The sequence below is a fragment of the Thalassophryne amazonica genome, chromosome 14, assembly GCF_902500255.1.
Source record: "Thalassophryne amazonica chromosome 14, fThaAma1.1, whole genome shotgun sequence".
Lineage (NCBI taxonomy): Eukaryota > Metazoa > Chordata > Actinopteri > Batrachoidiformes > Batrachoididae > Thalassophryne > Thalassophryne amazonica.
The window spans coordinates 36,510,103-36,536,208 of NC_047116.1; the positions used below are offsets into that span (position 1 = coordinate 36,510,103).

At 39.5% G+C, this 26,106-nt stretch overlaps 2 protein-coding genes across 3 annotated transcripts in view; both read left to right on the forward strand.

The window, feature by feature from the left end:
• The window catches only part of si:dkey-67c22.2 (uncharacterized protein LOC792544 homolog), a 51,475-nt gene that overhangs the window by 15,855 nt on the left and 9,514 nt on the right, over positions 1-26,106 (forward strand). Inside the window, exons 5-9 of the mRNA XM_034186025.1 lie at positions 12,813-13,020; positions 13,268-13,320; positions 13,405-13,572; positions 13,768-15,255; positions 20,296-20,298. Of these exons, the coding sequence (XP_034041916.1) occupies positions 12,813-13,020; positions 13,268-13,320; positions 13,405-13,572; positions 13,768-15,255; positions 20,296-20,298 (1,920 nt within the window). The remainder of the gene's footprint in view (positions 1-12,812; positions 13,021-13,267; positions 13,321-13,404; positions 13,573-13,767; positions 15,256-20,295; positions 20,299-26,106) is intronic.
• LOC117524409 (protein pxr-1-like) lies at positions 835-13,765 on the forward strand. Of its 2 annotated transcripts, none has more exons than XM_034186179.1 (5): positions 835-956; positions 9,473-9,544; positions 12,813-13,020; positions 13,268-13,320; positions 13,405-13,765. In XM_034186179.1, the coding sequence occupies exons 2-5, from the start codon at positions 9,517-9,519 to the stop codon at positions 13,617-13,619; spliced, it is 504 nt and encodes a 167-aa protein (XP_034042070.1). In that variant the 5' UTR covers positions 835-956; positions 9,473-9,516; the 3' UTR covers positions 13,620-13,765. The 2 variants fall into 2 exon arrangements, with proteins under 2 accessions (XP_034042070.1, XP_034042072.1); XM_034186181.1 differs by having other exon boundaries at positions 926-957; positions 9,468-9,544.

Below are 26,106 nucleotides of genomic sequence, written 5' to 3' on the forward strand. Positions count from 1 at the left end.
TTGTTAAACAAACCGTTCAGTCGTCAATATCATTATGCTATAACTTGGTTTAAAACCCAGGATTGCTGGTTCCATATAGCACTGAGTGCTGGCTGCACTATATGCTCACACAATACTATCTGGCTGGTATAGTATAGTATAGTATAGGTACAGTACAGTACAGTCTTTGGGAAATAAGGCATATATGCCTGTTGTCTCGATCTGTTCATTTTGGAACTGGTTATCCACTCAGGGCCTAACTAATCAATATGTCTGTCGGTCGCCAGGACATCCAAAATGATTCTGAAGGTGTTCACAGACGTATCACTAAGAATTGTTCATTTTAGTTTCCAAAGTCTGTGTGCATAGAAAGTGTTAAATCCTGATAGATATCTTGTTGGGGTCCTTTGTAAGAATTTGATGGCTTCTAAATTGTTGACCTTGTTTAAGATCATCACTGAAACACCTGCTGAGGAGACAGATTAGAATGAAAACCTGCAGACTAGACCTGGTGATTCCATAGTACCAATAATTGGTCACCGGAATGCAGACACTTAAGTTAAAATCAGGTATTAATATTATTATTATTATTAATATTAGTATTATTATTATTATATTATTAAACCAGAGGTTGTTTCTCTGGAATTTCCTTTGATTGAATGATTGAGTTTATTCAGTAAAATAATGCACAAGATACACATGTACTGTACATTAAAATACCCGGATAACACAAGAAAGTGAAAAACATTTATTTCTCACTGTCCTTAGCGGTTGGGTTGCCTAGGAGGATGGTGAAGCTGCCATTCAAACCGCGCAGCATGGCATGCTGGGATGCCGTTCGCCATCATGGCGGATTAGTTAGTTGGCTAACCTAGCGTTTAGCATATTCAACTATTTTTTTTTGGCTTCACGTATTTCAGGACAGCATATAACTGGCATTTTCTACACAAGGACTGTATCTACGTAGCATAAACCCGGTAATTTGGTGCCACAGAACTGATAATTATGATAAAGAAGTACCGTACTTTGTTGTGACTATTAGCTGCTAAACGCTTTAGCTAGCTAGCCAAAACGGCTAAAAGCACGCTAGTTTAGTTAGCATAATGTGCGAGCTGCTTCGTGGAGGCCGCGGCACGCTTGGTTTGCGTTAGTTATATAACTAATGAATGTTCCGAACGATTTAAACGATCAGACTGTTGTTTGTTACACTAGTCTTGCAAACGATGGCTACCTCGTTATTTTGCGGTAATTTTAAAGCAAGGATACGTGTTAGCTGCAGTAAACGTGGAGGCCGCGGTTTCCGAGTGTGTCGGGGAAATAGCTTTATATTTATCAAAAACCTGCTTTCTTCCAATTATAAGTCACTATAGTGACATATTTTTAACTAAAAGACAATATTTAAGTACTCGAAAACTTAATCTGCGGAATTTCCGTTAATCATAACGATAACTTTGATAGCCAACTGTAGAAAGGAATAAATGAGTGGTCGCTTGCCGAACAGCCCTGCATGTTGTTAAAATAAGTTTTCATTGTAAATATTTTAAGTCGAGTAATGGTGTACAAAATAAGTTGGTGTTTTTAAGAATTTTTCACTCAGTGGCTTCATTGCCAGGAATGGTTAACATCTTTCTCACGTTATGCTTATGACCCAAAAAGTGATTAGAGGTGTTATAGTATCCTTGTCTGGTAGTCCCCCACAAATACTTTAAATGAATGGACTGTTGTTGTTTGTTTGGTTGGTTTGTTTGTTTTTGCTTTGGAATTGATGTTTCTGATGGTAATCCTCACCATTTATGCACTTTTGTCAAATTGTGCAGTATTTTTATTTCCGAGGTGGATATTCATACGTCGCTGTATTAATAATTCCAAATTCTATTAATGCATAGCGCAGCCTAGTTATGGTTAACATAGTTCAAAAATCGATGTGTCAATAGCAAATACTTGTACAAGTATGTAGCCTCATCATCATGTGACCTATATGGACCAGTGAGAGACGCAACGTACAAAGAATTTCCCTATATCAATACAGCTAAGTACGGATGGCCACTGCCTTTATTTAAGTATTGCTGTCAAACAAGTCTAAAGGATGGACATGCATTAACTTGGACATGGATAGTTTCTATTTAAATCTTTTTTCTTTTTTTCATGTCAGTCAGTGGATGTGTCTGAAGGTTAAAAATCAAGGCATTATATTAGTTCTATTGAATTAAGGTTAATGAAAGAGTTCTGTCAAGTAATGCCCTAGATTTTTAAGGCAACTATGCCATCAGATGTCAGTGCCACAATTCCAAAAGTTACAGGAGGGTTTCCTTTAACATAGTCTATTTACCTTTTTCTTGCGCTGCAGAGCATACATGAATGTGTAAACCTAGTGGTGATACCTCATTTTCCTAAAAGTGGTTCCCAATAATGTCATCATAATGTCGAAACAGGAGCTGCATATTTGAGTGTTATGTTGAAACTTGAAAGTCGCAGCATCATTGCGTTAGCAAATTTTATCAGACCTAGATGATGTTAAGTTGCCTAAAATATTATCACATTTTATTGGAAAGTCATTGAAATGTATTGCATACTCCCACCACCACCAAAAAATAAATAACATAAAATAAATCACATGTAATGTAACACCGGTTGAGGAACACCATCTTTGCTAGATGATGCAGAAAAATATGTACACACGCTAGTGCTTGTTCATGGTGTCATTATAGCTTCTTCATCCTAAAATCTTTATAATAAATTATAATAGCCAAGTGGTCTTTTTGTGGGTGCATGTATATAGCTTCAATCACGATGAAACCGGGGAGAGCTAACATTTGCCGTTGGGTATGCTTATGTATTTTGCATTAAGGATGAACGCTCCAACAATGGATAGTTGATAGGACTAATTTTTGAGAAATTAGCAATTTTAGTTAACCAGTAAACAATGGACATTGTGCTCCAATGCACCATGAAAGTTCTGGGTTTTGAGGTTTTAAATGTTATTGTGGTTCATGTCAGTTTAACAGTGATAGTGTTATTGATTTATTGTGTTTTTGTAGTTCAGTTGGTTTAGGCAATTTCGTTAAGGTTATGTTGCTGTTACCATGAGTGACTAAAGTGTCATGTTGGTACAATGAGTGAAATTTGTGTTGCTTTTAATGTCTTCTGCCACCGTCTCTGTTTGTCATATTAAAAGCACCTGCTTACAGCAGATCACGCACAAACTGTGACACGTGAAAACACCTGTTTCCATTGTGGTCCATTTAAAAAAATCAAATGACAAATAGAAGTAAAAATAAAACGATAATAAAATAATAATAATTATAATGATAATAATAGTGTGTATATGATAACAAGAACCTTAATAATTTATAAATACATTAAGACAGTACATTCACATACAACCCCAATTCCAGTGAAGTTGGGACGTTGTTAAATGTCAACAAAAACAGAATACAATGATTTGCAAATCCTCTTCAACCTATATTAATTGAATACACCACAAAGACAAGATATTTAATGTTCAAACTGATAGACTTTTTTGTGCAAATATTTGCTCATTTTGAAATGGATGCCTGCAACACATTTCAAAAAAGCTGGGACGGGGCAACAAAAGACCGGAAAATTTGACAAATGCTCAAAGAACACTTGTTTGGAACATTCCACAGGTGAACAGGTTAATTGAAAACAGGAGAGTATCATGATTGGGTATAAAAGGAGCATCCGCAAAAGGCTCAGCCGTTCCCAAGCAAAGATGGGATGAAGATCACCACATTGTGAACAACTGCGTGAAAAAATAGTCCAACAGTTTAAGAACAATGTTTCTCAGTGTTCAGTTTCAAGGAATTTAGGGATTCCATCATCTGTCATCATCATCAATTCATCATCAATCTTATTTATATAGCGCCAAATCACAACAAACAGTTGCCCCAAGGCGCTTTATATTGTAAGGCAAGGCCATACAATAATTACGTAAAAACCCCAACGGTCAAAACGACCCCCTGTGAGCAAGCACTTGGCGACAGTGGGAAGGAAAAACTCCCTTTTAACAGGAAGAAACCTCTAGCAGAACCTGGCTCAGGGAGGGGCAGTCTTCTGCTGGGACTGGTTGGGGCTGAGGGAGAGAACCAAGAAAAACACATGCTGTGGAGGGGAGCAGAGATCAATCACTAATGATTAAATGCAGAGTGGTGCATACAGAGCAAAAAGAGAAAGAAACAGTGCATCATGGGAACCCCCCAGCAGTCTAAGTCTATAGCAGCATAACTAAGGGATGGTTCAGGGTCACCTGATCCAGCCCTAACTATAAGCTTTAGCAAAAAGGAAAGTTTTAAGCCTAATCTTAAAAGTAGAGAGGGTGTCTGTCTCCCTGATCTGAATTGGGAGCTGGTTCCAGAGGAGAGGAGCCTGAAAGCTGAAGGCTCTGCCTCCCATTCTACTCTTACAAACCCTAGGAACTACAAGTAAGCTTGCAGTCTGAGAGCGAAGCGCTCTATTGGGGTGATATGGTACTATGAGGTCCCTAAGATAAGATGGGACCTGATTATTCAAAACCTTATAAGTAAGAAGAAGAATTTTAAATTCTATTCTGGAATTAACAGGAAGCCAATGAAGAGAGGCCAATATGGGTGAGATATGCTCTCTCCTTCTAGTCCCCGTTAGTACTCTAGCTGCAGAATTTTGAATTAACTGAAGGCTTTTCAGGGAACTTTTAGGACAACCTGATAATAATGAATTACAATAGTCCAGCCTAGAGGAAATAAATGCATGAATTAGTTTTTCAGCATCACTCTGAGACAAGACCTTTCTAATCTTAGAGATATTGTGTAAATGCAAAAAAGCAGTCCTACATATTTGTTTAGTCCATAATATTATCAGAAGATTCAGAGAAACTGGAGAACTTTCTACACGTAAGCGGCAAGGACAGAAACCAACATTGAATGCCCGTGACCTTCAATCCCTTAGGCGGCACTGCATTAAAAACCGACATCATTGTGTAAAGGATCTTACTGCGTGGGCTCAGGAACACTTCAGAAAACCATTGTCAGTTAACACAGTTTGTCGCTGCATCTACAAGTGCAAGTTAAAACTACCACGCAAAGCAAAAGCCATACATCAGCAACATCCAGAAACGCTGCTGCCTTCTCTGGGCCTGAGCTCATTGAAATGGACAGACGCAAAGTGGAAAAGTGCTGTGGTCTGATGAGTCCACATTTCAAATTGTTTTTGGAAATCATGGACGTCGTGTCCTCCGGAGAAAAGAGGAAAAAGACCATCCAGATTGTTACCAGCGCAAAGTTCAAAAGCCAGCATCTGTGATGGTATGGAGGTCTGTTTGTGCCCATGGCATGGGCAACTTACACATCTGTGATGGCACCATCAATGCTGAAAGGTACATCCTGGTTTTGGAGCAACTCAAGCTGCCATCCAAGCAATGTTTTTTTCAGGGACGTCCCTGCTTATTTCAGCAAGACAATGCCAAGCCACATTCTGCACATGTTACAACAGCGTGGCTTTGTAGGAAAAGTGTGGGTACTAGACTGGCCTGCCTGCAGTCCAGACCTGTCGCCCATTGAAAATGTGTGGCGCATTATGAAGCACAAAATACGACAACAGAGCCCCTGAACTGTTGAACAACTGAAGTCATACATCAAGCAAGAATGGGAAAGAATTCCACCTACAAAGCTTCAACAAATAGTGTCCTCAGTTCCCAAATGCTTGAGTGTTGTTAGAAGGAAAGGTGATGTAACACAGTGGTGAACATACGACTGTCCCAGCTTTTTTGAAACATATTGCAGACATCCATTTCAAAATGAGCAAATATTTGCACAAAACACTAAAGTTTATCAGTTTGAACATTAAATATCTTGCCTTTGTGGTGTATTCAATTGAATATAGGTTGAAGAGGATTTGCAAATCGTATTCTGTTTTTATTTACATTTTACACAACGTCCCAACTTCATTGGAATTGGGGTTGTAAAAAACTACATAATTAACAGGAAATAAAATGGTTGAGTTCTTTTTCACAAAACCTGAGGTCTGAGGGCTAAGGTTCTAAAAACATTCGGTCTCACGCCATTCCAACTCATTCTACAACCCCTGGCAAAAATTATGGAATCACCGGCCTCGGAGGATGTTCATTCAGTTGTTTAATTTTGTAGAAAAAAAGCAGATCACAGACATGACACAAAACTAAAGTCATTTCAAATGGCAACTTTCTGGCTTTAAGAAACACTATAAGAAATCAAGAAAAAAAGATTGTGGCAGTCAGTAACGGTTACTTTTTTAGACCAAGCAGAGGAAAAAAATATGGAATCACTCAATTCTGAGGAAAAAATTATGGAATCACCCTGTAAATTTTCATCCCCAAAACTAACACCTGCATCATATCAGATCTTCTCGTTAGTCTGCATCTAAAAAGGAGTGAACACACCTTGGAGAGCTGTTGCACCAAGTGGACTGACATGAATCATGGCTCCAACACGAGAGATGTCAATTGAAACAAAGGAGAGGATTATCAAACTCTTAAAAGAGAGTAAATCATCACGCAATGTTGCAAAAGATGTTGGTTGTTCACAGTCAGCTGTGTCTAAACTCTGGACCAAATACAAACAACATGGGAAGGTTGTTAAAGGCAAACATACTGGTAGACCAAGGAAGACATCAAAGCGTCAAGACAGAAAACTTAAAGCAATATGTCTCAAAAATCGAAAAATGTACAACAAAACAAATGAGGAACAAATGGGAGGAAACTGGATTCAACCTCTGTGACCGAACTGTAAGAAACCGTCTAAAGGAAATGGGATTTACATACAGAAAAGCTAAACGAAAGGCATCATTAACACCTAAACAGAAAAAAACAAGGTTACAATGGGCTAAGGAAAAGCAATTGTGGACTGTGGATGACTGGATGAAAGTCATATTCAGTGATGAATCTTGAATCTGCATTGGGCAAGGTGATGATGCTGGAACTTTTGTTTAGTGCCTTTCCAATGAGATTTATAAGATGACTGCCTGAAGAGAACATGTAAATTTCCACAGTCATTGATGATATGGGGCTGCATGTCAGGTAAAGGCACTGGGGAGATGGCTGTCATTACATCATCAATAAATGCACAAGTTTATGTTGATATTTGGACAATTGAAAGGATGTTTGGGGATGATGAAATCATTTTTCAAGATGATAATGCATCTTGCCGTAGAGCAAAAACTGCAAAAACATTCCTTGCAAAAAGACACATAGGGTCACTGTCATGGCATAGGGTCAATGTCAATGAGCAGATCTGATTTGATGCAGGTGTTAATTTGGGGGATGAAAATTTACAGGGTGATTCCATAATTTTTCCTCAGAATTGAGTGATTCCATATGTTTTTTCCTCTGCTTGGTCTAAAAAAGTAACCGTTACTGACTGCCACAATCTTTTTTTCTTGATTTCTTATAGTGTTTCTTAAAGCCAGAAAGTTGCCATTTGAAATGACTTTAGTTTTGTGTCATGTCTGTGATCTGCTTTTTTCTACAAAATTAAACAACTGAATGAACATCCTCTGAGGCCGGTGATTCCATAATTTTTGCCAGGGGTTGTAGAAACTTTGCACAATTTATTACCACCCTTGAAAAAATGTCAGCTACCTATTTTATAAACACTTCCAAATCTACTTTATAAACACTTCCAAATCAACACTAGCATGTTGACCATGGATCTCCGTGTGTGTGTGTGTGTGTTCTCCCATTAGAGCAAATGTTCATTTGCCAGTTTTATTTTTATTTTATACGGTTTGTTGTCTTCCTTTGTTGTCCCACCTCCCAAACGGGGATATAGAAATGCTGTCCATATGTCCGAAATGCTACTCCTGGTAACTTCATAGATTTTAGATTTTTTTTTATCCAGTTTGCAGCAGGGATGGATTCCTTGAAGATTTCAGGTTCAATGAGGCGTGACCTTGACAAATATATTGAAAGTCACCAAGCCAAAACTTGTTTCTGTGTGTGATGAAGGCTGTATTTTCACTGTCTTTCCAAGGATTTCAGGCAGGTCTATCACATTTGCAGCAAACATGCATCAGTCAACCTCAAGGCCAAATTCAGGGATGACTGTCCTTGACCTCATTGTGAAGGTCATAAGGCCAAAAATATTTGCAACACTGTACTCCCAACAAAAGGTTTAGGTCAAGTTCGATGATGAATGGCTTTCACCTAGTTTTGAAGGTTACAGAGCCAAAAATGGTCTGTGCACCATGAACCCATACTTCTATAAATTTCCAGGGATTTCATTTGCAGCAAGAATGTATCCCTTGAAGCCTTGAAGATCTAGGTCAAGTTCCAACTCCAACACTGTAGCCTTCATGCTCTTTTCACTCAAACGTGCATACACACCTTATGTAAACCAATAAAATAATAATAACTTCAGTCAATTAAATATACTTTATTGGGAATTTTACTTGAACAAAAGTGCTACAGCTCAGAGTAGCGCAAAATCGCACATACACCCCCCCCCCCCCCATACAACGTAGATAAAATTGATGAAATAAATTAAAACTGAGGTATAAAAACCTGCCTTCAAACAGTCTCAAGCATGGATAAAACTCAGTTTAAGAATATTAATGCTATCCCTGATGAAATTCAACAGCTCTACAAAAAATTATGACTTTAAAAACCAGTTTGAAAAAAGTGCAGAGATGCTGAAGTGCAACATAAGAGGGAAATCCTATTGCGATGCATCTTTTTCCTTCAGTGTGATGGTCCAGTGCTGGTAAAAAAAAAAAAAAAACTTTTCTAAAAAGTCATGATTTTTTATTTTTTCAATTTACGTTGACTTTTATGGCTTTAAATCAATTTTTCTGTTTTATTTATTTGACTCTTCTAAATGAGAATTGTAAATAATATCATTAGATAAATCATACCTGCCCTGTGATCGTCATTGGAATGAATGGCAGCTTGAGACGGTTAGTTTTGCACTTGCTTCCTCTGTAATGTTTTCCAAAAGTCACATTCTGAGACTTACACTCTGAGACTTGCACTCAAATTATCCTGGGTTGGCTTTTTTCGCTGAATGTAGTGTCCCCAATAAAAAGCTTCTTCACTAGTCTCCACAGTGAATATTACAATGCAATGTGAGGTTGCCTTGTTACATTCTTATTATGACATGGCTGCATGAAAATATTGTACACTCAGAAATCGACACAAGGACTTCAGGCTAATATAATTTTTTTAAAAGTAGTCTGTTAAAGGAGCTGCTGAAATCTATGAATTTTGGAAACAATTATTTGGTTACCACAATAGGATTCAATAATTTTCTGCTGATTGACCAAGAAAATATCTTCCTAGCTAAAGAATTTTGCATAATACATAAATATTGGATGTCTAAAACTTTAAGTTTAGCATAGTTCTACAGGCTATCACAGTTAATGTGATTACTATGCTGTTGCTTATTTTGATATTCAATTGTGGTGTTGCTGTATTGTCAGTCACTCTAGCTAAAATGACGTTATTTCTGTTCTGTGTTGTGTAAAGAAGTCCACCACTGACAAGAGGACCTTTGTGAACATCGGACGCCCATAATGGAATGCGCAGTAGACCTTCCCTCAGGTGAGTGAATATGACAAAACTAAAGGTATGTGTCTGTGTAGGTTTGTTTTATTATTAATAGCAAAACCATTTGTGCAGTGCTTTCACTCAAGGCACTGGTTATTGTTGGTGGTGGTATGACTTGGCTTGATTATCATAGTTTTATGGAAAATAGCATTACTGGATGCAATCTTAATTTCAGAAGCTATTACGTGTTGTGTATGTGGTTCACCACATTAAAATAAGACCATAATGCACACCTGTCTTTTATATTTTTACCTTAAGCAAGCTAAATTGCATATTTAAAGTGCAAATAACCTTTACTGAAGAACAACAGGTTTTCATTGAACAAGATCTGTCAAACATCTATTTTATGTATAGATGGAGGGTGGAGGTGATGGTCTAGTGGTTAAGGCATTGGGCTTCAGACCAGAAGCTTCTCGATTCAAATCCCAGCCTGCCTGGAAAATCACTAAAGGCCCTTGGGCAAGGTCTTTAATCCCCTGTTGTTCCCAGGGTGTAGTGAGCGTCTTGTATGGCAGCACCCTCACATCGGGGTGAATGTGAGGCATTATTTGTAAAGTGCTTTGAGTGTCTGATGCAGCTGGAAAGCACTATATAAATGCAATCTATTTATGTGAAATACAGGATACCTTATGTAGGCAGGCATGTGACAGTTGCACATTTTTTGATATTTATGCATTTTTTAACTTTCTGCCATTGTTTTGCATGTGGTATAAATCAGTTTGTTTTGAAGGCATCGTAAAAACATTTTACGACATCATATGCTATACAGTACTACTGTAAATGGGCACATATTGCGTAAAGTGGTTAAAAAAAAAAAAAAACTTATTGCACCAAAATGCAGCCAAACACAATGAGTCAAAATCTGCAGAAAGAGAAAATAGAAATGTACAAAACTGGTGATTTTGATATCAGGAACATTGACAGAGAAGCAGGCGTCAGATACCCGTGGGATTGGACTTTGTGTGAGATCCAGGTGAATTACTAGGGGTGTCGGGAAAAAATCTATTCACGTCCGAATCGCGATTATTTATTACGATTCTGAATCGATCCAAAATGTCCAAGAATCGATTTTTAAAAAGCATTTTTTAAAACATCTTCTTGCTTAGTCGCTGCGCGTACTGTTTGTCAGGCAACGGATTCCGTACTGCAGCATCCCCGCGAGGGGAGGGTCCGGCGTGCTTCAAATATTCATGAGCTGCAGCTCAGCATGGCGGACGAAGAGCTAATTTAGCCAGCACCGTCTTTGCTGTAGGCAAATGTTTGAGCGCATTTTGGATTTTATTATTTGCTGCATAAGAAGGAGCTTGACATGACTTATGCAGTGTGCAAAATCTGCAAATGAAAGTCAAGTACTTCAGAAGCACTTCAAATCTTAAAGCCCACATGCTACGCCATCACCTGGAGCTAAAAGAAGCGGAGCAGCGGTCTCTGCCAACTACTGACCAGCGCTTCGCTAAACTGCCAGCCAGCTCTGAATGAGCCAAGCAGATAAGTAAATTTACATCTAGAATCACTTGATTAACCTTGTAAAGCTGCATTTTCTTAAACGTAAACATTTTTTAAGTAATATAACTATTTCTCAGAGCTCTTTGAATCGAAAATCGATTCTGAATCGAATCGTCACCCCAAGAATCAGAATCGAATTGAATCGTGAGTTGTTGTACGATTCACATCCTTATGAATTACTCACTGCTTCTTTCTTCGGTATGTTAGTGTTTAAAGGACACGTTGCACATTATTTATTGTTAGCAACACAACATCAAACCTTTCATGAATGTAAAGGTTCACTGACATGAGCATGCCTTTTCTTCAGGACACATCATAATCTGTGTCGTGATGTGTCGTGCTGAAGAGTAAACTCGTCTTTAACGGGTGCAGACAGGACGCTAGAGGGGCGCCGGTGCATGCTATTGCGCACAGAGAATTTTGAAGTGTTCAAAAAATCTTGCATGCACAAATGTGGTATGTGGCACGATCTAATCTCCAATACGACATGCAGCTTGTCAAGTGGAATAAACAAGCAGTGAACAGAGCGAGTGGTGACATCAGCGGATTGCATCAGAGCGCAGCTCGTCTGAAGGATTATAACAAGAAGTTAAATCTGTTATAAATATAAAAATAAATACTTTTACAGCTGCACACAAGAAGGAAAAAACACGCAACTGTTTTCTCAAGCCATGACAATGTAAACAAGTTAAATAATTACCTGCTGGCCAATCTTTAACCAGTGTTGTCAAAGTAACTTTGAAAAGTTATTTTTTTAGTTGCTTTATACAGTTCATTCACAGCTTTATGCAGTTACTTTATTAGAAGTGCTGAAAACTTGCAACTAATAGGTAATGTAACTATTAATCTAACTTTATTACTCTTAAGCTTGAGCAATCAGCAAAGTAACTAATAGTTACTTTTCTGAGTACTAAATCTTAAAAATAACCAAGTTAGATTGAGTTACTTTATTAGTTAAATTTAGCAGCTGCCGACAATTTGTCCGCAGCTGCTAATGAATTAACTGTATAAAGTAACTAATGAACTAACTTTTCAAAGTTACTTTGGCAACACTGTCTTTACAGTGTTGCCACAGTCTTCACACCTGTGCAGTAATCATGCTGCCCAATCAGCATCTTGATATGCCATACCTGTGAGGTGGTATGGAATATCATGGCAAAGGAGAAGTGCTCACTAACACAGATTTGTGAACAATATTTGAGAGAAATAGGTCTTATGTGTATATAGAAAATGTTTTAGATTGTTGAGTTCAGGTCATGAAGAATGGGAGCAACAACAAAAGTGTTGCATTTATATTTTTGTTCAGTGTAATATACTTGTGTTATGTGATTGTGCCATCATAAAATACTGTATGTAATAGAGATATAAATTGTGAAATGATTGTGCAACTAGTGACTGTTATGACTATAGTTGTACAAAATGAAGGGGAATTGGGAGCTTCAAAGGTTTTTATTTAAAAATAAGATAATTTCAGCAGTGTTAGGCTTGAGTCTGTTCCTCTTCTTTGTTACTACCTCTCCAGTTTTGGAGAAGACTCTCACAAGGCACAGAAGTTGCTGGCGTACAAAAATAGATTTTGTCCAGCTTGTAAAGAGTTGGATAAACAGCTGCCTCCATCCTCCCTCACTCTCCTTGCAAATTCATTGGGGAGCATTAGCATGGCTAAAATCCTTCAATAGATCCACCAACCAGGGCCCTGTTGACCCCTGGCCATTTTAAGCATTTTGTCCTTATTTGCCTCTCACATGCCTGGCAGGTGATGATGAAGCACTTGAGAAAGATGACAAGACTGCCAAGGAAATGAATGAGCCACCCCATAAGAAAAACAAGAAGCAGAGAAAACACAAGAGCAAGAAGAAGAAGAGAAGGAAGAAAGGTGATAAGGAGAGCAGCTCAGAATCTGGTGCTGAGTCAGATGTGGAACCTCCACCCCCTCCAAGACCTGTCAGAACCACTAGAGCCAGGTCAGGACAACTTGAATTTTTGGGTGGTATTCTATATTGGACCATAAACAAAGTGGCCCTTTAATGTATTTTCTTGTTCTTGTTTTAATCAGATTTTTTTTAATACCAACCCTCAAGAGTATCATTTAAAAAACAAGCTGGGAAGTGTTATATTTAAAGGGAAAAAAATGAGTAACCGTAAAGCCAGTGAACATAACAGTCCTCTGTCCACACTTGCACAAACGTATATCTTTTCCCTTGTTTGTAGTGCCAGATTAGCAGCAGCTGCTGGGCAGAAGGAGGAGAGTAAAAGGGATATAGGTAGGACAACATCAAGCCTAAATCTTTTTAAACTGATAAAAACCACTAGTATTTTGTTTCAGTAATGCGTAGTTCTTTCCTCAGATCGAGTCGACGTAGAGGGAGATGTAAAATCTAAAAAAAGCAAAAGACACGCTGCTAAGAAGAAGAAAAAGAAGAGAAAGAAAGATGAAAAGCAGGATAAGAAATCGCCCTCTCACTCCCCATCTGAAAGCAGCTCAGTTTCTGCTTCAGAATCGGAAGGTGAAGGAGGTAAAAGGATTGGTTATGGCAGAGTTTTCTCCAGTAACTACATCTGAGTTCCAAGAGCCAGTTTCTAAATTGGTGCCAAAAACCAAACGAGGAGAGGAGAATGTGGTTTCCACTCTGATGGAGAAACTTGAGCCTCTAACGGTGAAGAAAGAAGAAGCATCAGACATGGACAAGTCTCCATCTGGCTTGAATGAGAGTATACCAATGACGTGAGTCAGGATATGACCATATCCTCCGCAGACCAGGTTGAGATTACTCAGCCAGCGGCAGTAAAGGTAAAGACCGAGAGTGATTGTAATGAAGAACTTGGATTCATCCATGCCCAAGAACTGCCTGACATTATCCCTAAACAGGAAGGTAATACCCCACGTGATGACACAAGTGTAAAAGATCTGTTAAATGCAGTTCATATGGAAAATATCAAGGAGCAAGGTTTATCCAGGTCAAAATCTCCTTCACTTCCAAAGTCTCCTTCCCCTTCGAGGGGCCTAGATATAAAGAAGTCTGGTTTGAATTTGAGTCGGTCTCCAACACCAAGTAGGCAGCAGTCTGGTCAAACAGCACCAGTAGTAAAAGAGCTGTCAAGAAGCCATTCCAGATCAGCTTCAAAGGGTAAACGGTCTACAACTCCCTTGAAAAGCAAAGAACTGTCACGTTCTCTGTCTCGCTCTAAGTCACCTGGGTCAAAACGAAAGTCACGCTGTCAGTCTCCTAAATCCCCCAAGAGGCCACTTTGCCGGTCCCGATCTACATCTCACTCCCCCACTCCTAAGAGAAAAGTGTCAAAATCTCCCAGGAAATCCAAGTCCCCCAAACACAGAAAGAGCTCCTTGTCAGTTTCTCCAAAGCGACGTCATAGTTCCCCTTCTCCAAAAAGACGGTTGTCACGTTCCCCTAAGCGTGGTGGACGTAGGTCTCCATCTCTTTCCCGGTCTCCAAAGAGAAGTCGAAAATCAGAGTCACGATCTCATGCTGGCACTAAGCGCTCTAGGACTCGCTCTCCTCGACGTGGCGGTGCAGGTAGTAGGCATTCCAGATCACGTTCTGTTACTAAGATTCGTCGCTCCCGATCTAGATCCAGGCGCCCTCTTCGTAGATCCCGGTCACGATCACCAGCAAGGCGTATCGGAGGCAGACGCTCCAGAAGTCGATCTTTGTCTCGACGTAGGAGATCACCACCCCCAAGAGCTCGCCGTTCACGGTCCCGGTCAAACCGCCGGAGCAGGCGGACTCGATCAAGGTCTATTGTAATTCTTAGACGCAGCCGTCGCTCCAGATCAAGGAGTCATCATAAACAGACCAAATCAAGAACGCCTGTCTCCCGTCGGCGGTCAAAATCCAGGTCTCCAGGTAGAAGGCGTTCTCGGTCCCCTGGGAGAAGAAACCGTTCCCCTCTGAGGTCTGGACGACGATCCAAGTCCCGCTCATTGTCACACAGGCACCGGACGAAATCACACTCACCGCTGCCTGCCAAGAGGAGGTCCAAATCTCCACGGAAAACTGGCAGGATGTCAAAGTCTGCATCCCTGTCCCCTGCCTTAAACAGATCTAAATCCAGATCTGAGTCAAGTGATGGACAGTCTGATAGTACCTCCCCAGCTCGATCCACATCTGGGTCTGAGAAGACAGCCGCTGGAAAGGCAGCCACAGCTACACAAAGTGGAACCATTTCATCTGCAGCAGGTGAGACAGTTTTTGATTCTTTTTAAGTTATTATGCTATATTTGCTTGGTTACCTAGAGTGTCGGTGAACCACACAGCTTTGCAGCTATAATGTCACTGCTTATGTTACTAAGACCTTTCATTGGCTTAGTCAGTCTTTTCATCACATCACTTGTTTGTTCTATTTTGCTAAAGCTGGCCATAGATGACATGATGATACTGTTTGTGTACATGTTACACCAAGGTCATGGAGAAGTGCACATCAGATGGAATAAATGCAGTGGGATCCTGTGTTTTGCTGAGATGAGATGGCAATGCAGCAGTTCAAGCATGTTAAAATGTTCAAAAATGCACATATTTCTCATACTATGAAATAATGTGTATTGTTTGGTATTAAGTACATGTTATTACAGGTAGAGATGCACATTGGTGCACAGGCACACACCACACACTTGCACATGATGGATGTAATGTCAGACTCACCCTTGCCAAAGTCCAGCAGACTTCAGTGTTTAATTTAAGCGGTTGAAATGCGTGTTTCCATTGTTGAAACAACAAAGAAAAGCAGCTGAAGAAATAAATGTCTGGAAAGGACCTAACATCTAGGGTGTTCACTTGAACCTTATTTCCAGTGAGCGGTTCTGGTAAGTATAGCACTGCTCTGTGGAAACAAGGTTTGAAGACATCCGCACCTTGTAGCCTTGGAGTAGGCTATAGAGATGACAAAATTGACAAAAATGATAGTGTTTCAAATGTTATTGCTTACACATGACCTATAAGCTGTTCACATGGTTTGATTAGTTTCTGGCAAGATATAACTAATCTTTATGGTATACACTATGGTATATATTATTATTATTATTATTATTATTATTAGGGTATATATTATTATATTATCTCATAGGGAATGTTGGATTAGAGTTACAATTTCAATGACTTTTTTTTTTTCTTCCTTTTTTTCCCCCTTTCTTTTCCTTCCCTCAGTTAACCACAGGACTATTTAGTATTTAGCACCTTCTGATATGGTCATTTTATAGCTTTACTTATTCAACTTTGTGTTTGATTTCAGGTATTACACTGGTTCATATGATATTTGTAAAATGATTCTGGGCTACAAGCCAAAACGTACAAAAGACAAACTTAATAATATAGGGGTTCTACCTTGCTAGTAAAAGCTGCAAGAGCTGAGAAAGTAAGAAAGAAGACAGATGTGGAAGAAAGCGAAGTATAAAAGTTCATGTTTGTGTTAGTTTGATAGATGGGAGGGGTGGGAGGGGAGGGAAAGCCTCGCTTTACTTTTATATGTTTCTTACCTGTGCTGTGTGTACTTTCATTGTTTATTGCACTGAATCTGTTCAGAAAAGTTAATTTACATCTCATTGCTCGCTCCTTGAGACTGATCAGGCAACTCTGCTGTTTGAGACTGGAATATGGCCAACGTAATCGTAGGGGGTGCTGCTGGCGGACGGGCTGTGAGGATCATCTCATTAAACATTGGTGGGCTAAATGCTGTGATCAAATGCACTAAAATTTTGACACGTATAAAAGACCTCAGTGCAGACATGTTTCTTCAGGAGACACACCTGTGTAACTCTGACATAAGAAAATTATGTAGACCATGGGTTGAACAAATTTTACACTCCAAATTTGATCTTAAAATTAAGGGGCACAGCCATATTAATCAGGAAAAATGTCAATGTTATTAAGGATAAACTAATAACAGACTCAAACGGTCGTTACATAATTGTCACTGGTACACTGTATGAAAAGCCAGTTATATTAGCGTCTGTCTATGCACCCAATTGGGATGATCATAATTTTGTAAATTCATTGTTCACTGCCATTCCAGATTTAGACTCTCATTTACTTATAATGGGAGTGGATATGAATTGTGTAATTAACACATCCTTGGACAGGTCTAGCCCACGATCTTTAACGCAAAGAAAATGTCCCAGATGTTTTCTACATTCATGAGTCAATATGGACTTGTAGATCCCTGGCTTCTTTTGTATCCCTCTGCAAAACAATATTCCCTCTTCTCTCATGTGCACCGTTCATTCTCTAGAATAGATTATTTTTTAATAGATAAAAAACTAATCCCAACTATTGTATCTACCCAGTACTTACAGTGTCAGACCATGCCACAGTAATTCTAGACTTTCACTTTAGCGTGAAGCCAAAGAAATTGAGACACTGGAGGCTTGATCCTCTCTTGCTGGCTGATGTTAACTTCTGTTAAAGCATTACTGACTCAGTTTTTTCTGTGAGATTAAGGAGGAGACCTCCCCGTCTTTATTATGGGATATCCTCAAAGCTTACATTAGGGGTAAAATTATTTCGTTCACCTCTCATGCAAAGAAAACATGTAGATGTAGACAGAGGGAATTACAAGACGCCAAATAACAGACGAATCAGGATAAATTTTTCAGCACCCTGACAAAATAAATGACACTTTTAGGTCCTTTTTCTCTCAGCTATATACCTCAGAATCCTTCGTAGATGATAAACAGCTAGCTGACTTTTTTGACAAGTTGGCTCTACCTAATGTTTCTCCTGTGCATAACCTTAGACGAGATTCTCCTCTCGCTCTCCAAGAAATTAAGGAAGCGATACAATCCATGAACAGTGGCAAGTCCCCAGGTCCAGATGGATACCCCGTTGAATTTTACAAAAAGTTTTCAGATCAGTTAGCACCATTGCTACTTGAAATGTTCAGTTATTCATTTAAACAAGGCATCCTACCTCCTACACTCATGCAAGCTTCCATTTCTTTAATTTTAAAAAAGGGAAAGGATCCACTGAACTGCAGTTCTTATCCACCAGTATCACTCCTCCCTGTAGACGTCAAAATACCAGCAAAGGTTCTTGCTCATTGATTGGAATTAGTCATGCCTCTGATAGTTTCAGATGACCAGACAGGATTCATAAGAGGAATACATTCATACTCTAATATTAGAAGATTACTCAATGTCATTCTCCCAGCAGGGGTGGTGGCCAAGTGGTTAATGTGCTTGGTTTCAGTGCAGAAGGTTCCGGGTTCAAATCCCACCCCTGCCACATTTCTCCATGTAATGTGGAGTTGCGTGAGGAAGGGCATCCGGCGTAAAACCTATGCCAATTCAACATGCAGATCCACCTTGGATTTGCTGTGGCGACCCCGATTGCAAACAATGGAGCAGCCAAAGGGACTTACTACTCAATGTCATTCTCCCACAGTCTTCATCAAATGGTCCAAGAGGCCATCATTTCACTCGATGCAGAGAAGCCATTTGATTGGGTGGAGTGGACCTATCTCTTTCTCCTTGAGACGTTTGGATTTACTTCTGACTTTATTTCATAGGTCAGGTTACTCTATTCTTCCCCTGTTGCCTCCGTGTGCACAAATAATCACCGCCTCCTCTCCATTCTCAATGTTTTGGGGAAACACGTCAGGGCTGTCCACTGTTCCCATTATTATTTGCATTGGCAATTGAACCACTCTCTGTAGCACTAAAGATGGAAAAGTATTTCGGGGGGATTGAAAGATTTGGCATTAAACATAAAGTGTCACTATATGCAGACGATCTGCTCCTCTGTGTGAGTGACCCACTGACAAGCATCCCACACATTCTAAAGTTATTAGACTGTTTTAGTCAGTTATCTAGATATAAATTAAACATTGCAGAAAGCAAATACTTCCAAATTAACCAATTAGCTATTGACCTGCAGTCATCTGCTATACCTTTTAATATAACTAAAAATGGATTTAAATATCTAGGCATTAATATTTGTTGATCCCTAAGAACAATGCGTTAGCAAAATATCACTGCATTAACAACAGTAGTCGAGTCTGATTTGCAACGATGGAATTACTTGCCATTATCCCTAGTGGGCAGGATACAAATTATAAAAATGAATGTGTTACCAAGATACTTGTATGTTTTTCAATGCCTTCCCATCTTTCTACCAAAAGTTTTTTTTTTCTGTTTTAAATGATGAAATGATAAGACTGAAATGATGGTTCTTGGTCCAGTGAGATGTCGGTATCAATTTGACCAGTTAACGCTCAGCCTAGGTTCATGTGTCATACATCACACTGACAAAGTGAGGAACCTTGGGGTAATTTTGATCCCATTGTCCTTTGACCTCCACATTAGAAATATTACGAGGACTGCTTTCTACCACCTGTGAAATATAGCGAAGATTTGTCCCATCCTGTCTGTGGCTGATGCTGAGACCCTGATCCATGCGTTTATCTCTTCCAGATTGGACTACTGCAATGTTTTATTTTCTGGTTTACCGCAGTCTAGCATTAGGGCTCTCCAATTGGTTCAAAATGCTGCAGCCAGACTTTTGACACGAAGCAGAAAGTTCAACCACATTACACCCATTTTGGCATCCCTTCACTGGCTTCCTGTTCCAGTGAGATCAGATTTTAAGGTTCTGCTACTAGTCTATAAAATTGTTCACGGACTGGCACCTCCCTACCTAGCTGACCTAATTAAACCTTACGTACCGGCCTGGGCTTTGCATTCTCAGGGTGCAGGACTACTTTGTGTCCCTAGGGTGAATAAGAAGTCTGCAGGTCACAGAGCTTTCTCTTATCGTGCCCCTGCTTTGTAGAATGATCTCCCTGCGTCAGTAAAACAGTCAGATTCTGTGGAGACTTTCAAGTCCAGACTTAAGAAGCACTTATTTTCCTTTTTGTATGGCTAGCATACTGATATAGTTTTGTTTTACGCTTTTTACTCTTTTAATTAATTTTATTAGGAAACAGAGCGTGCTGCAGCCTCAACTTTACCTAAATTCTGGGTCTTTTAGTGAAGCTTAGGGCTAGTGGCCGGCGATCACTTTAGTGTTTCTTCTGTTTTTCTCGTTGTTTAATGCTGGCAAATTATACAGTATTTCTTGTCTTTCTGATGCCTGATTCTGTTTTTTCTCTCTGTTTAAGGTGCAGCTCCATCCAGAGATGGGAGTTGTATTTGTGCTGGCAGTCCTCCTGTCCTGTGCACCAGCAGCATTTCCTGTATATTCGTTTTGTGAATAGCTCTGTAATTTATGTCTGTAGCATGGCCCAAGCAGAGGGTCACCCCTTTGAGTCTGGTCTGCTTGAGGTTTCTTCCTCAGAGGGAATTTTTCCTTACCACTGCTGCTCTGGGGGTTAGTAAGGTTAGACCTTACTTGTGTGAAGCGCCTTGAGGCAACTTTTGTGATTTGGCGCTATATAAATGAAAATAAATTGAAATGACATAATATCCTCATTCATGTTGGCCGGTAAAAGACCCAGGGGCAAACTGTGCACGTCTATGCAGGGACAAACCAACTGGAGGGCTTGGACTTCCTAACCTAATCAGATATTATTGGACTGCCAATGTGCACAAAATAATATCCTGGTTTCTTTCCCACCAACCCGGCTGGTGCCGCAGTGAGTCAGTTTCCTGCTCTTCTTCACTACCGGACCTGACCTGTAGTACTCTACCCTTTTCCCCATTGAGCTTTACCTCTAATCCTTTAGTAATTGAGACATTGAAAATTTGGGCACAAATAAAATGTCACTTTGGATGGCTCACTCTCCCCTTAGCTTCTCCCATTTGGAATAACTACTTATTTATCCCAGCAAAAATAGACCCACAGTATTTAAGAATAAACAACTAGGGGCTTCACAATTTGGGAGACTTGATGGTGTATTTCTGAGTTTTAACCAATTAACCTCCATATTTAATTTATCTAAGTCAGACTTTTTTCATTACTTTCAGCTTCGAGACTTTGCAATAAAGCACACCGCATCATTCCCTCATGCACCAACACCCAGTGGGTTAGAGCTGGCTCTCAAGGCTAAATCTTTAAAAACGGGCCAGATTACCTGCCTTCACCATTTGTTCTCACCAACTGAGGACACCAATTTACTTTAGGATTAAGACGAGTTGGAAATCAGAACTCCAGCTTGTTTGTTCTCTGAGGACTTCTGGGAGAGAGCTCTGGGGGCAGTTAACTTTTCATCCATTTTTGCCAGACTCTCATTAATTCAATTCAAAGTAATCCACTGTCTACACTACAGTAAAGAAAAACTTTCTAAACTTTTTCAAGACAAATTAATAAGTGTAATAGATGTCAACAGACTTCATGCAACCTCACACACATGTTTTGGGTGTGCCCCAAACTGTCTGATTCCTGGCAGTAGGTTTTTGAAATCATTTCAGGGATATTACACGTGAACCTAATTTCAACCCCACATATTGCAATTTTTGGAAAACCTCCAGACAACCTCCGTACCACGACTGTTCAAAGTAACATTATAGCATTTACCTCTCTGCACATAAGAGAATTCTCTTGCTGTGGAAATCTTCTCAACCTCCTTTAATTAAAGTTTGGTTACATGACATCATGGGTCTTTTAAAGCTGGAGAAGATCAAATTCTCAGTTAGAGGCTCGTCAGAAAAGTTTTATACACACTAGAGACCAAGGGCGCAATTTAGAACTAGAAATTGGGGGAGACAAAGTGCGAGGCCCGCAGGGCCGAAGCTCAAAGGCGGGGGGTCTGGGGGCCGCTTCAGGCCCCCAGAAGCCGACGGTTTCTAGATGAGCTCAGTTGCATTCTGAGCACCCAGAACAGTAATTTTAATGTTTTGAGAAGACCATAAAGTGGACACCATTTGACTTATGCAATTTGAAACTGTGGATATAAGTACTTTATTCTGAGAATAGCCGGCATTGATTTTATTAACATCCTGGTTTAAATAAGGTATCACCACATGTGTAGAACTCAAAAACAATGATAGGTTGAGTTTTCATTAAAAAAAAAAAAACAACTGCAATGTGGTAAAATGTATTCATAAATATGAAAGAACAGGCTCTTAATAATTATTAACTATCGCATACTGTATTTTTTTTCTCAAGATTTGTTTTTGCACAAGTTTGAAAAAACAACAGATCATAAGTTTAGGATAAATTACTTATCATGAATTTAATTTTCAAAGTGCACTAATGACAACACTCATACTGAACATAATTTTGCTTGCATAGACTGATTTTGGAGATGGGCTTTCTGAGGTCCCAGATAGCTTTTCCGATTTCCTTTTCTAACTTTCAGAATTTAGTAAATTAGCATATGGTCCATTGATACTTATGTGTAGACACTAGTCCTTTAGAGGCAATTATTTTTGGTTTCAAATCTGGGCAAATGCAGTCCCAGAAAATTCCGAATGTGACAAGAAAAAGGTGTTGTAAACAAGTCAATGCTGCTAAAAATACAAACTTGAAGAAACAAAGATACTATTCTGACATGGTTTGCACATAAGACTGACATGGTTTGCACATAAGACTGGCATAGCATGTTTCAAGTACACACATATATGTTGGGGGGGGATACCATATTCTGTCCCCCCTGGTTGAAAAGGTGGGGGACATGTCCCACCTATCCCCCACCAAGTTGCGCCCATGCTGGAGACCTTTGCTTGCTTACTTTGAGGGACTACCAGCTCAAGAAGTCTCCCTGTGAACAGATGTTTGTTGTGGTGGTTGCCTCCAAACTTTTTCATCTGGGCCCATCCGCCGGCAGCAGACACCCCCCTCCAGAATGGAGTGAATTTTGCGGTCTTAAACACAATATCATACTGATTTACTACAGAGTGAGCGGCTACAGTAATAATAGTTAAATAAGTGAACTCTCTATTTTCAGCAGCTTAATTTAATGGAGTTTATATTTTAATCTTTATTTCTATATTCTAGTTCAGTTGGATTTGTAACTCGTGACATGTCTATAAGTCTGAGTTATGGTTTTGACTTCTGGTTGTCACTTGTTTTAGATTCGATTTTCATTTATTTTTTGAAGTACTTAAACAGAATAGAGGATCATGGGTTGGGGCGGAGGGAGGGCGTTATGGGTAGTTATGAGGTTCTGTTTGGTTCTTGTTATATAAAAAAAAAAATAAATGCATTTTTGTACCTTAAGTCTGTGACCTGCATTTGAAAATAAAAATTATATATAAAAAAGATATAACTAATCTTGACCATTTTAGCAGTACATACGGCCCAGAAATTTATTCCTAAATGTGTGAGCATTCACTCTGTTTTGTCAGAAAAAACCTTTTTGCCATTATCCACTTCAACACAGTAATGTCTTTCCCTCAGTTTCACTCCAGATTTAACATGCTCTGTGTGGGCTAAGGGTGGCACAGTGTTGGAACTAATTAATCATATTGTTGAGAACGTGAGTATTTATTCTTCATACATTCATGTATTCATTCATTCATTTTCTGCCACTTACCGGGGTTGCAGTGGCAGTAGACCAGTCAGCTCGGCCAACGCTTCCCTGTTCTTGGCCAAGCCCTCTAACTTCCTGAGAGATCCAAAGCCAGTAAAGAAATATAATCCCTCCTGTGTCCTGGGTCTTCTCCAGGGTGTCCTCCAATTCACTCTACCGCACACAAGAAAAATGCATTACATCATCAGCATCCTTTTTTTTTTTTCTTTTTTTTTTTTTTTAAATAAGCCGATAAGCGCACTTCAGATAACGTTAATACAGTGACAATATTTGCTTGGCAGCGCCTGGCTAATGTGCTTTATTTTATTCAATATTTTTAGTGTTTATGTGCTGTTAGTTTCACATGCGTTATCTTCAAGTCTGTTGTGGAGAAAATTTCAGTAATATGATGGTCCCACAGCTGAAAACATTTCTCACTGTTAGGGGTTGTCCCTGCAGTGGAAAACTGTGCAGGAAGCCGGTGAGTGTCACAGAGGAGGATGCACAATTTTATCTGATTTTTGGGGAGTGTGACCATGAAGAGCCAGAGACAAAGCGATGGCAGGTGATAAATTGAGAGCCTCGCCTTCTGGCCCAGCTTTCTTCACCATGACAGTCTGGTACAGCGTCCACAGGACATCAGATTCGGCCCCAATCTGTCTGTTGATCTTGTGCTCCAATTTACCACCAATTGCGAATGAGAGCCCAAGCCCAGTTTATTATTCTGTTATATTGTGTGTTTATGTGTTCAAAACATTTTGGTGGACAATAATGTGGAGCCCCAGGTGACTTTGAGTCACTGGTCTTCAGCCCAAGCAACTCGGTGTATTAATCGATCCACCCCTGGTTGGAGTTGTTACTTGGATCCAGATATTACTGTCCTTTGTTCATAGCTCTGATGAACTTTTTTTACTCTCTCATTTAAGAAACTTGGTGAGATTTATGAAGCATTACTAGAAATATTGGGAGACATGGTGGTTTAGTGGTTTAACTATTGTCTCACAGCAAGAAGGTTGTAGGATCACTTCCCACCTGGTCCTTTCTGTGTGGCGTTTGCATGTTCTCACCATGTTCATGTGGCTTCCCTCCGGGTGCTCCAGCTTCCTCGCACTTTGAAAGACATGCAGGTTAGATGAATTGGAAACTTTAAATTGACCCATAGTGTGTATGACAATGTGACTGCATGTGTCTGTCTGTCTGTGGCCCAGCGATTGACTGACATCCTGTCCAGGCTGTACCCTGCCTCACACCCTATGCCTGCTGGGATATTCTCCAGCCTCCCATGTCCCTTGATTGGAGTAAGCAGGTATAGAAAAAGCAGCACAGCAACTGAAAGAATTGCATGTCTGCATCCACAGTCCCCGTGTGCTCTGTTGTGCACAAAACTCAGTCACACAAATGTGCATGTTCTTGTGCTTAAAATAAATAAATAAAATCAGTTATTTCAGATTTTCAGGGTCTGCCCCCAGTAATTTGGAAGGAATTGAACTTGCAGAGACATTCACTTATCTCGGCAGTGACATACATCTCTAGGGCCTTTCGCCTGAGATCAAGAGGCAACAGGGAAGAGCTTTTGAATTAACGAGGTCACTGGACAGAGGTGTTTGGTGATGCTGATATCTTTGCAGGCGAATGCAGGTCCAAGTCTTCAGGGTCCTGTTGCTGCCTGTCTTGCTGTATGGTTGTGAGACTTGGACGCTAACCACTGACCTAAGTCAATGACAGGATATCTTTGGTATAACTTTGGACATTTAATTAAATATTGTCACCATACAAAAGGGCTCATTTGCATTTTGAAACATATTTTTTAAGTAAAAAAATATATATAGTTATTTGGAATTTCTTCCCACATGGGGTTGCCACAGCAGATTTAATATGGCTCTGTATGTTGATTTGGCACAAGTGTTATGCCAGATGCACTTCCTGACATAATTCCACATTACATGGAGAATGGTCACAAGTGGTCTTGAACTGGGAACCTTATGTCTTGGAAGCAAGCACACTGGCCACTTGGTCACCACACACTATCCTTCTGAACGTATTTTAAATAACACATAATAGGGGAAATTCTATAGCAACAAATGTGGAATTGTATTTGAGGGTGGATATCAAAGTTGATCCTTATGTCGCTGCTGAAGTAGATACAAGTTTTGTTTTCATCAGTGGAAGTGATTGGAACTATTCTTCATTTCATGTAGAATTCATGATATAGCAAACACTTAGACATTCATCTTTTTAATTATTTGGGGTTTTTTTGCTTTGTAAATTTGCTTGAGGGCTTATGTAATTGCACTGAATTTCAGTTAAAGGAAAAGAAAACTGATAAATACAGCTGGGAAGATAGACTGTGCTATAAACTAATGATTGATGGGTATAAATGAAAATAAGGAACCCTTACAACTGAAATATCTGCTTCCAAACGTCAGAATTCATCCATCAACAACAATTTTAACCAATCAAAAAAAATCCCCCATATCGTTAGCGGAATGATGTGATGTAACATGAGCACAGAAATCTACATATAGCAAACACATGCTGATGTAAATACTGTAATTGCCAGACTACAAGATGCTACTTTTTTCACACACTTTAAGCACTGCGGTTTAAACAATGATGCAGCTAATTCATGGAATTTTACAGGCTTTCTCATA